Source organism: Podarcis tiliguerta (assembly GCF_965153285.1).
Source record: "Podarcis tiliguerta genome assembly, chromosome: 1".
Taxonomy (NCBI): domain Eukaryota; kingdom Metazoa; phylum Chordata; class Lepidosauria; order Squamata; family Lacertidae; genus Podarcis; species Podarcis tiliguerta.
The window spans coordinates 58,081,351-58,094,066 of record NC_139534.1 but is presented as its reverse complement, the minus strand read 5'-3'; the positions used below and the strand labels follow the sequence as shown (position 1 = coordinate 58,094,066).

The 12,716-nt window shown below is 46.9% G+C and overlaps 1 protein-coding gene across 3 annotated transcripts in view; it reads right to left on the bottom strand.

Moving 5' to 3' along the window:
• Window positions 1-12,716, bottom strand: part of B4GALNT4 (beta-1,4-N-acetyl-galactosaminyltransferase 4) — a 154,279-nt gene that overhangs the window by 61,728 nt on the left and 79,835 nt on the right. For all 3 annotated transcript variants that reach the window (XM_083417512.1, XM_083417513.1, XM_083417514.1), the window contains exon 2: window positions 6,781-6,896. In XM_083417512.1, the coding sequence (XP_083273638.1) occupies window positions 6,781-6,896 (116 nt within the window). The remainder of the gene's footprint in view (window positions 1-6,780; window positions 6,897-12,716) is intronic.

The window sequence follows — 12,716 nt, the reverse complement described above, 5'->3', positions numbered from 1 at the left end:
AACACTGTGCATCCTAATGGGCTCCCTTTTGTTTACAGCATTTATTATCAGCCACTGCCTTGGTTCTCCCCAGCCTCATTTCTCCATGTGGCTGCCTTGGAACAGCTTTTCTTACTCTCGTTGGGATTCAGATATATTCATTACCTCAAACTTCTGAACAAAAAACTAGCCCTCTGTAGCCAGGCATCAGGGCTGTGCAAATGACTGCGTGCAGTTCACTCTACCTGTGGGTGAAAGATAGGCACAGTAATTTCGGAGCAATCCCTCACCTACAGTACGAGTGCAGCTATATAAGTGGTGATATAAACAATTTCTGCAATGGAGTGAAATACTGAGATCTGTATTGCAGACCAGTGCTATCTAACCTACATGATGTGGAGTCAGCAATAAAGCAGCTACCGTATTTTTCGTCCCATAGGACGCTCCGTCCCATAGGACGCACCTACTTTTTTGGGGGGGAAATAAAGGAAAAAAAATTTCCCTTTATTTCCCCCCCAAAACCAGGTCGGGGAACAGTGGGATGGCGGCGCTGCGCCTCCCCGCTGTCCCCCGAGCTTGTGGGGCTGGCCGATGTCTGCCCGGCGCGAGGGCGCTCTGCTTCAGGGCGCCCCATGCGCCGGGCGGCCAGCTGCCGCCCGCAAGCCTTGCGCGCCGGGGGGGGAGTTCTCCCCCGGTGCGCAAGGCTTGCTGACGCTTGCGCGGAGCACGGGGCGTCCTCCGAAAGGCGCCCCGTGTTCCGCGCTGCAGGCTGCCGCCCGCAAGCCTTGCGTGCCGGGGGGGAGTTCTCCCCCGGTGCGCAAGGCTTGCTGACGCTTGCGCGGAGCACGGGGCGTCCTCCGAAAGGCGCCCCGTGTTCCGCGCTGCAGGCTGCCGCCCGCAAGCCTTGCGTGCCGGGGGGGGGAGTTCTCCCCCGGTGCGCAAGGCTTGCTGACGCTTGCGCGGAGCACGGGGCGTCCTCCGAAGGGCGCCCCGTGTTCCGCGCTGCAGGCTGCCGCCCGCAAGCCTTGCGCGCCGGGGGGGAGTTCTCCCCCGGTGCGCAAGGCTTGCTGATGCTTGCGCGGAGGGGCGCCCCGTGTTCCGCGCTGCAGGCTGCCGCCCGCAAGCCTTGCGCGCCGGGGGGAGTTCTCCCCCGGTGCGCAAGGCTTGCTGACGCTTGCGCGGAGCACGGGGCGTCCTCCGAAGGGCGCCCCGTGTTCCGCGCTGCAGGCTGCCGCCCGCAAGCCTTGCGTGCGGGGGGGAGTTCTCCCCCGGTGCACAAGGCTTGCTGACGCTTGCGCGGAGCACGGGGCGTCCTCCGAAGGGCGCCCCGTGTTCCGCGCTGGAGGCTGCCGCCCGCAAGCCTTGCGCGCCCAGGGGAACTCCCCCCAGGTGCGCAAGGCTTGCGGATAGCTTCCTGGAGCCTGGAGAGCAAGAGGTGTCGGTGCGCACCGACGCCTCTCACTCTCCAGGCTTCCGCGAAAACCTGCATTCGCCCCATAGGACGCACACACATTTCCCCTTCATTTTTGGAGGGGAAAAAGTGCGTCCTATAGGGCGAAAAATACGGTAAGTCTGTGAACATCACCAAAGTATTTGGGGTGGCAAAAACCCAAGCAGGCAGCGAAGGTTTCACAAGGGCCTCTCCAAATTTGGCAAGTTGGAAACAAAATTGTGAATGAGGCTTGGTGAAATGCACACTGGGGCAAAAAAATCCTAACTGATGGGGCCTGAAGTAGCCTGAAATAGCAGTGACCAACCACCAGAGAAGGGAGAGAGGGTTGTCTTTGTTGAACTCCCTTCATAGACAGACCCATCTGGCCCCCTCTTTAATGGCCTTCCACTACAATACAAATGCTTTTCTTTTGCTGGTAAGCATTTGATCTGTTGATTTGTCCTGACTTTTTAATCTGGATTAGGTTTATCAGCTGTTTTGTCTTTGTTATTTTGTTGTGTGGTTATTTTGCCTGTTGTTCTAACTGTATTATGTTAAAAGCCAGGGCTAGCCTCAACACTCAGCACCCTCAGTCAGGTAGGGGTGCCATCTTGAAAGGCCCTGGCCCTAGTTGAAACCAATCTAACCTCCATGGGCCGGATTGAGAAGGCGATTGGGCCGCATCCGGCCCACAGGCCTTAGGTTGCCTACCCCTGGGCTACAACAACCATAGCCAACACCAAAAGGTGGGATCCAGAAAACCAAAACACTACTAGTATCTCCAGATCAGCATTTAGCAACCTTATTTCTCATTTGCTTTGTACGCTACAAAAGCACTGGTGCCAGTAAAAAAAATTTTTTTTTAATGTGATAGTAGTTTTGAAAATGTTCCAGTTCACAGTGCTGGATAAGAGACTCTTAACTCCTGAGCACAGAGGAATGTGAGAGACTGAAAGCATAAAGAATTGCTACTAAACAATGAAAAGAACAATTCGTGGATTATTTCTCTTCCACTTATTAGCTACTTGCTATACTTTCAACAGGCCAGTTCCTAACCTTTTAGCAGAAAAACAAATGTCTGTCCTTCATTTTGCTTTTATGACATTTGGGTGAAGCAGCCATGCTTAGGGAACTGGAATCCAGCAAGCTTCCCCTTGGCTTGCAGGTCTAGATCAATCTTTGGCCAAGGAAATGTCATGGACTAGCTGGATACAGAGGAGTGGTGGGAGGCACCAGCTAGCGAACCCCAAGGTAAGAAGGCTCAGAGCCAGGAAATTGGTGGTGGGACGATGATGAGTGGTCAGACAGAGAAGATGGAGCAGACTAGGAGAAAGAGGTGTCGGAAGCTGAAGAGGCAACAGGGTTTAGTGATCAGGAAGATCTATGGCAGAGAGCAGTCCAGAAACAGACACAGAAGCAGAGGCTGGAGAGGAGGGAGGGCGAGATGAGACATGCTGCTGAAGAAGCCAAGGAGTCTCCCCCTCCTGCTGTGACCAACTCCTCTCCCCACTGTTCTCCCAGAACCCACAGAGGTATGAAGAGGGTGGAGCAAAGACAGACAACATGGAGCCTCATATTGCTTGTGAATGACCATGCGGGGAGGAGACAGAGAGCTGTGGGAAGGCAGGGACCTTCATTCCTTGCAACTGCCTCATGGGGACAAGATCTACTGGGAAGAGTTGCTGTGCTCACTGTTTTGTTTCTTTGAGTAAAGAGTTCACTGATGCCTTGTGAGTTATTGCTGACCAGCGCCCATCACCTGCCCTGACAGGAAATGAGGAAAATACTATTGGACCCTTGCTGGTGGTTTTCGACAACACAAGTCCCTTCAACTTTCGCCTTGGGTGATTGGCCCTTTAGCTGTTGCTCATGTGTCAGGGAGAAGTTGGCAAAGCCCTTGCTCTCAAGAAAGGGGCCAATTCTCAAATTTAGGCAGGGCAGGAAAGGGTGGGTATTGGCTCCAGGAGCACAAACATTACAAAGCTTGTGTTTTGTAATGAACAAGGGCTGTAAGGAAGGGCAGACAAGCCAAATTACAACAGAAGGATGTCCTGTCGCACAATGTGTTACTTACACCCAGGAAGAAGGGACGAAAACAAATTAACTTTGAATTATCTCCTTGAATTTTGTTCAGCACAATGGCTTTAAAATGGGCCTCAAACGATCCATATGGCTGCTATTCCCTCTAACAATTACTCTCCCTTGTGTAGCAAAATGCAATCTAATTGGAAAATAAAAATGGTTTTTGTATACATCTAAACAAGCGTGAAGTATTAAGAGAACCACTCTCGGCCAACATGTTCAGAAATATCCTGAAATATGACTTCCTTAAATTTGCACAAATTCAGAATGCGGAGAGGGAGGGTGCTACATGTTGGAATGCTATCCACATAAAAGCTCTCACTGGCACATAGAAAACAAGCTTTTGATGAAGAAGTGAGGCTATGCCAAACCATCCTTCTCCGACATACAGGTTTTCTTCATGGAGGAAGTGTTTTGTTTATTTCATTTTGGTTGTCAGTTTGTTGTTCTTGTTGCTGTTTTTACATGGAAAGCACTTGGACATGCAACCATTCCATCTGCAGCTTGAATTAATACAGTCCAAGGAGGGCTGTGCAGTGTGAAATTTATGGATGCGTAGTTCAGTTCTCATGCTTTGCATGACTGCATTTGGTCTACAAGCATGATATGGGAAGCCACCACTGTAAAAATGTGATACAAGAATAAGGAGTTTTTATTCCATCAGGCTTTTAATGAGATGAATGGCAGTGTTTTAGGGGGGGGGTAGTTAAAGGGTTGGGACTATTGTTAGAGAGGAAAATTTGTATAAGTAAATGAATTTACCCTTTATGGTTATGAATTCTGGAAACACACTTGCTGTGCTCTCTTCCTATCATCCATCCCCTCATTGATTTCTTTCTTTCTTATTTATTTTTATGAACATGAACACATAGAAAAGACAGTAAAAGTGATAAGTGTAGCGAAGAAAAATGCATATAGAAATAGAAAAAATAAAACAGAGGAACAATGGGGAGGAAAACCCGGAAGGCATTGATTTCACCACTATCCCAGTTCTTTTTAAAAAAAACAACACCCAGAATGAAAATAAAATTCCAGGTGTTATGAAAAGCCAATATATAAGTTATACATACGTTGGAATACCTAAGCAGATTCATATTTTAAAGACTTGTTCTTCAAGACTTCTCCCAAAGTGTGGGGGCCACAAATAGGGTCAACAAAAATGGTTGTGCTTCTAGCACGAGAGAGAAGATTCTGCCTTTGCCTGAAGTGCAGGCTGCAACAGTAAAATGTGTTTGCTTCTGCATGAACAGGTATATTCTCTTTAAGTCTCACTCTTCCCCAGTCTCGAAGAACATATAATCAATATATTGTTAAATGTTATGATTTATTGCCTCTGCACAGGACTCAGTTGTGTCATGTACGTGGGTGTGTGACATACCACACTCTCCTCAGCTTACGCTAATTGTTCTGCATTATTTTGAGTCCAGTGTTGTCGATATTTCCTTCTCTGTTCTGAAGGTGCAAATGCCTCCCATATTCACTGCTACCATAATGAGAGAAGCGCCAAGGGCAGGTGGTGGCACAGTCCGTTTCCCTTCCACATACACAAACCTCTTGTCATACACAACCTGCCTGGGGAAACTGGCCCAATGCTGGGAACAGCCAATGTCTGAATCATAAAGCAATATATTGCCCTAAAGGGACAATGAATGCATACTAACCAGCATTATAGGGGAGCTAACAGAGCAGCTCTGCACCTTCAGCAGGCAGAGGCCCTGCCAATACCCCCCTTTTATCCTACGAAGAAATGCCAACTCCAATGAATCACTGCTCAAAGGGCAATCACGCTCAAGCAAAAAGAGACGCATAACAATGCTCTATGTGCGGCAATCTAGGCCCTTTACATTCACAGTGATATTTACCAAAGGACACATTCTGTGGCCACAATGCTGAGCATCACCGAGTCCCTACGCAGCAGGGACTGCTTTTTTTTTAATAGCTAGTGTCACTATTTATCTTGTCCCTACCTTATGTCAACTGTCAGTGACAGCAGACCCCTGCCCCATTGATCCATCTTCAATAGGTGTTTGTTCCTGCCCCTTTCCAAGATCCCCATGCCTGGAGAAAATATGGGTTGCAGCAATGGAGGAAATTCCATGGGAGAAAGGCAAGGGAACAATATGGGAAACGGTGAAACTGGGAAGTGAGATAGCACGCTGGAAAGAACGATAAACGTAAATGTGGTTTTCTGGAGAGATTTTTTAATTTTGTCTGAGTGTATTGAATTATAAGCAACAAATTGAAAAATATACCTAAGCCACCTCCTGCCTTTGGATTAGGGTAAGTCTAAATCAGGCTTCCTCAAACTTAGCCCTCCAGATGTTTTGAGACTACAACTCCCCTCATCCCTGACCACTGGTCCTGCTAGCTAGGGATCATGGGAGTTGTAGGCCAAAAACATCTGGAGGGCTGAGTTTGAGAAAGCCTGGTCTAAATAATAGAGCGAACAGCCTGTCACAGGCCTTCAAAGAACAGATCAGTACCTCACATCCAAAGGTATATCTGCATCTAGTCTATAATGCCCAGGTAAGAAATTGACAAGGGCCTGCAAATGTGTGTGGCAGCTCACCAATGGTAAGTGCATGTTTTAACCTCGTAACAACCTGTGCCCTTTTCCAGAGCCTAGAGGTGTGGCAGGGTGGACTGGTTGTTCCTGCCTGTTGCATGGGCTTTGGAGAGGTTTAGGAAGTAGATAAATACCTCAAAGACATCCTACCATCTTCAAGAACAATATGAGGTCAGGAGAGCCCCTTCAGGCTCCTGAGAAAAACAAAGAGTCTCTCACTGACCTTGCCCTAGGCATGCCTGTGAGGTTCTTACAACTGAAAGCTTGGGGAGAAAGTGAGAACTCATCTATGAAGTTGCTCCCAACACCATGAAAGAGAAGTCCCCACCACCGCCAAGCTCAGAAGAGGAGAGGAGAGGCCAGGTGGGGTCTCATCCACACAGTGACACAGAACTTCAGAGAAACTCAGCATGACATCAGATACAACACATTGCCCCTTCCTCTACTGCAGTGGTGGTGGACCTCCAGCTCAAAGGCCTAATTAGGTCCACCAGGCCTCTGTGCAAACCACCCTCACCTGTTGGATGTGTGACATCATATGGTCTAAGTACCTGGGATTAGGAACCACTGCCTTTCCTCCACTGCCCTTCTAGTATGCAGAGTAAATCACAGTGATGCAGCAGAGATATCTCCATCTCCCTAACAAAAACTGTTAGGAAACTTATTTTCTAATTAGCATACAAAACACAGAAAGCAAGAAGCCAGGCGCAAGTGAGATTACCATCTGCTCGTCCTCCCGGCTCTCGCTGGAGTCCTCAGCCTTCCTCTGAGGAGAGGATGCATGGGCCCCCGCCGCATGCCTGCCAGGGTCTGTCACCTCGCCCAGTCGCTCACCATCTGCAAAAGAAAAAGCAGATGCACCGTAGGGCATGAGAGGACAGCAGAGAAGCCATGGCCCCTACCAACCCATACCCCACAGCCATCAAAAGGCAGCAGCTCTATACTTCAGGTTCAGAAGTTAGAAGAGCTCGTGTGCCTCATGTCTCAAGAGAGGATTCTGAAAGTAACCAGGTCATGATCTAGCAGCCCACATTTATGCACTCTGCTTCTGAAATGGCAGCCTAAACTGATGCAGTACTAAACAGGTTTTGGAGTTGTTGGGGTTCTTTTGTTTTAAACCTGACAATTCTTGAAAATGCCTTCAGTACTTGGGTCACTAGTCACCTTTGGCTATCTCAAAACCTTTCCGGGTGGTTAATTTATATTGCAGTAAAGTACCACCATCTCTCATTTGGTATTTTGAGTTTTGATATCTCCTTCCTCAAAGCAGAACCTTTGTTATGGGGATTTCACATTTTCTTCAGTAATCCAACTATACCAGTTTCTCACCGGGAAACTGTTTTTATTAATTATTATTTCTCCTCAGGTAGAGGCGGCTATTCCAAGGTCTGCGTACAATGCTCTTGAACAAATGTCATGGCTCCTTATTTTGCCTACTGCCTATAAATTTCATTAGTGACATGTGGCAACCCTCACCCTCAAAGCTTATGCAATATTGTGACCTTTAACACATATACTCTCTCTCATATTGTTGCTTGTTTCTCCTCAAATTTCTGAAAGGTTCAATGTTCCCCACAATATACTGTTTTTTTAGAAAGCAGGTTATAAACATGCTTATTTTTCTTACTCAACAATGCACCACTACTGCATTAATCTGCTTAAATTTTATTTAGAGGGGTTTAAGAAAAATTATCTGAAGGTTATGCATTTCCAGCTCAGGAGGGCACATCTCTCCTGATTACAGATGGGGTAGGGAAAGATTGAGAGAGATGCATGGTGAGCCCAGAATCCCTGCAGCAAAGCTTCCCAGTCCCCAACTGGGCGGCAGCTGGAATATTGTGTAAGTACAGTACTAAGACTGGGAAAGCCCCAATTACTGCTTTGGAAGGCCACTAGCAGCAGAAAATAGGGAGAAAGTTTTCCTATCGTAAGAAATAAAGTACTATTCACTCAGATAGCAACCATCACACCCTTGTTGAAACATTTCCATTAGTATATCGGCCCAAATAACATTCCTGGCTTCATTCTCTCATAAGCTTCCTTGCATTCCTAGGTACAGGGATATGAAGCCCTGAATCCTAGCAGCTAAACGAGCCCATCTGGAGGGATTACAGACACTGCAATTATTAATGAGAAATCATGATACCATCATCAACTTCATGTAAACATCTGCTGCTTAGTGCACTGAGTAGTGGTATCCCAATCTTCCATACCGGACTATGCCAGTGCAACAACATATGTGCCTAAGCTCCTATGTGCTACACAAGCAGCCCCTTCCGGGCGGAAGCCAACTCCCAGCTCCCCGCTCCCCACGGGTATTTGTGAAATGCCAGAACAGATCAGTAAAAACACCTGTACAAATTAGGAGATCTCATTCAACGTGCCAGGCTTTCTTTACAAAAAGACTGGCGCCAGAGTAATGGGGCATGAAAGAGGAACAGCGCTTATAGGGGTTTACTGACCAATTAAAACTACCAAAACACTTGCTAGCTGATATCATTTGTTTGCCCAATCATAATGCGGACAGTGGGTAATCACTCCTACCTTTCACTACAATTCTAGCAAAACAAGAGGCTGAAGAGCACAAAGGAACAAAAGCTTCATTCTGGAGCGACCCCCACCACCCAACTGAGTCCCTCATGCACTATCTATAGTACCCCTCTGGTGTACTACTCCTCACTCTCACCCTCATCCTGGCAAGTTTAGTCAGGATTCCCTGGTGCCCATTTGAATAAAAGATGCTGCTGCCCACCTCTGTGCCCCTCTTTGCAAGGAGCCATTTTGAATCGGAGACCCAGCACTACAAGGTGTCTGGGATTCAAGGTGCATGGAGAAGAGGGGAATGTCTCGTTCGGATGTTGGGTGCAAGTCCACAGGAAGGGGTTGCCCTGGCACCAGATCTCAGAAGCAGATAGCCTGCAGTTAGGCGAACTTGCCCTGGCTCTGGGGGAAAGGCACTGTTTTTGCAAAAGGCTCCTTCATTACATTATGCTAAGCAGCTTGCTTGGCTCATCAGTGTCATGTTTAATTATATCTAAAGCAACTGTTACATAAGAGCAAGGATAAACTCCAGCCAGAGCACAGACTGTTACAAACTCCTTTCCAACACATGGCCATGTGCTCAGTGACAGAGAGAGCGAACACCATGCAACACTGGCAGAGCCTCACATCCTCTAGCAGCCCTTTACCTTTCCACTGGCTGATGCTCCACAATATAGTCTCTTGTATATGACCTGTCTCTTAGGGGTAATGTGTCTTTCTTAGGCCTCCATGGCATAGCTTGAGATGCAATTTAAAAAGGGCTGTTAATATTAGGTGGAGTCGTGAGATCAAAACTTCAGAAGAGTGAGGGAACGTTTAGAGTTTTGTTGTATTTGTTTACACAATGATAAACTGATGTCAATTATACTAGACAATTGTATTCCGGGGGGAGGGCATTGTACTCAAATAAAGCTTGATGTGGGATGCATATGTCGACTACTCACCCCAGGGAGGTTGAGTACTTCTTTAATACAGTATCTGACTGTTTCTCTGAAAGTGGTGGGGGGGGTTGTGTTTTTGGCAAGGGCTTATGCACAAGCATAGACATATATATCACAGGAACCCCAAACATCTATTTCTTCTACCAAGATACAGATCTTTTTCATAGGGACAGTTCAAGACTGGGTGCAGATACCCTCTACAATGTCTATGTGTGGTCTTTCCTTCCTCAAATCAATATTGACTCTTCTTCAGTTGACCAGACTATAGAACATTTGACCAAATAGTAAGTAAAAGAGGGAGTGAGTGAGAAAGGCAGCAAACGGTCAATTCTGAAAATAAATCAAAACAATGTCAACTTCTGTACTAGAGCTCAGCATTTAAGACTTAAATGATAGGATAAAAGGCAGCATAATATAATCTCATTATCAAATTGATAGGCAGCCTTTTTCTGGATGGGTGATCTGAGATAAACACAAAAAAGCCTGTATATCTCAAAATGACACTTTGGTGGGTGATTTTATTGGGGGGGGGGGCATCTCAGCTAATCAAGCATGGGACTCAAAGCTTAATGACACTTGTTAATTTCGGCCCAGCAAAATGGGAATTTAGTTTTGAAAGAGGCTGGGTCCAAGTCTGAATTATTCCTACCAAAGGCAGCTGAGGTAGGAAGGGGCATTACCACCTATTAGGAGAGGGTGTTTCTTAATTGTTTACACTAATGAAGCACTGCAGCAATGTACTTTTCTGGAATGGCCATAAAGAGTTTCTTAAACGCAAAACTCCCAATTACTTCGGGATGCTATTGCGATGCCTATCATTCCCACATTTTTATAGATGAAGGAAAATTATTTGCATTGAGTTATGATGCAACGGATTTCAACTGGGAGTGTCATTAGCCTGGAATCCCATTTGGGAATATTTATCCTGAAGAAGACAAGATTTCAGGGAGATGTGACAGCTGCCTACAAGTATCTGAAGAGCTGTCATGTAGAAGATGGGCTTTTTCTATAGCTCCAGAGGGCAGTACAACTAGTGAGTGGAAACCACAACGAAGCTCATTTCAGAGGAAGATTTGGAGAAACGTAAGAGCTGTGGTCTAAACCAGTGTTCCCCAAAGCCCGGGCCGCGGACCGGTGCCGGTCCGTGGATCAATCGGCACCGGGCCGCCCGAGGAACTTCAAATCATTTCACTGTGGCGGGCGGCCAAGGCGCAGAGCATTGCGCCCTCCCAAGCCCGCCCATTGTGTGACAATAGCGAATGAAAATTTGCTGGCCAATCAGGGAGCGGGTCTTCCCGCTTCCTCATTGGCCGAAAGGCAAACCTCACGCCATTGGCCGAGGAGGAGGCGCCACGGGAGGACTGAGGACTCGAGGTCGGAGACGCGGGGACTGAAGAGAAGCTTCCGTGAGGTAAGTGCACGGAGGGGGGGGGGGGGAGGGACTCAACACTATCAAACGGAAAGAGGAGCAGCAGTGGTTTTATTAGAATGCCCTCTATGCAATGTCTATGCAAGAAGAACAACAACTGCTGGAGATTGCAAATGACGGTGGCCTTAAAACTACGTTCGAGACAACAACTCTGCTTTTCACAACCTATCTGTGTGAAGCGGGGTTTTCTGCAGTGACAGCAACCAAACAAAACAACACAACGGAATAAACTGGACATAAGCAACACACTTCGGGTGTCATTGTCTCCTATTACCCCCAGATGGAATTGTCTCGTTGCAAAGAAACAAGCTCAGGGTTCTCATTGATTTGGCATTCTAGTGAGTTAAATAAAATAAATCACTTTATATTCATTTTTTGGTGTAGTTGTATTTTATTTTGAAGGCATGTTTAAATACAATTAAATTAAAATTATTAAATCAAAACAAGCAGGCCACGGAAAAATGATCAAACATTTACCGGTCTGCGGTGATAAAAAGGTTGGGGCGCACTGGTCTAAACCACAGAGCCTAGGGCTTGCCGATCAGAAGGTCGGCGGTTCGAATCCCCGCAACGGGGTGAGCTCCCGTTGCTCAGTCCCAGCTCCTGCCAACCTAGCAGTTTGAAAGCACATCAAAGTACAAGTAGATAAATAGGTACCGCTCCGGTGGGAAGGTAAACGGCGTTTCCGTGCGCTGCTCTGGTTCGCAAGCAGCGGCTTAGTCATGCTGGGCACATGACCCAGAAGCTGTACGCCGGCTCCCTCGGGCAGTAAAGCGAGATGAGCGCCGCAACCCCAGAGTCGTCCACGACTGGACCTAATGGTCAGGGTCCCTTTACCTTTACCTTTACCTTTACCTTTACCTTTAAGAGCTGTTCATAGACATGGTGGCCTCAACTTCATGGGAGATATTTCAGTGGAGACTCGGGTGTTGTATTTGCAAGATTGCAACACTGAGCAGGGTATATGTGTGTAGATGACCACTAAAGGTATTTTCCAATGCATATTATCTGAAGTTTTAAACGAATACAAGAGCACAGATATTGTATCCATGGGCCCTGAAACATAACAGGCAGCGTACTTGGCAACTTGGTTAGGTTATTATTTTTCTCCTCGTGCCACAGACATCAGCACTGTCCTCAATCCCATAAAAAGCTTCAGGTTTCAAGAAGAGCCACAAAAGGGAATTTCCAAGCATGCAAAGTGAAAGTCATTAAATTATAGGAACTGAGGAAAGACAGGGAAAACAACTACCGTCCAAACAAACATCATCCCATGGCTCATTCCAAGACAGTTCAAGCTTGAACTTCAGAAACCAGGTTTGCTCCTATAAACTGAGGAGACAAAGAGGGATGTAGAAAATGATCTGACCTCCAAGGCTGCAATTATCAGCACTGTATTAGGAAATACCATTGAGCTCAGTGGGAATTGCTTCTGAGTAAACGTGCTTAGGATCATACTGCAAAGACGCTTTCCCCAAAGGTTTTCCTGAAGTCTGCGTGTTCAATTCAGAGTATGTATGCAGTAACTGCAGGCTCCATGAGAATGAGAATGATATCAGATCCTCAGCCGAATCTCCCAATCTGTCCAAAGAACCCAGACATGGACCAGCATGGCACTCTCTGCCCAAATGAGCAGCTCCGTGGAGAGTGACTGCTATGCCAAACAGCTTGCAGCATTACACCTTTTCCCTGTGTTCTATTTTTGTCTTACTGCTGAGTCACACAGTGTGGAAAAGTGTGGGAAAC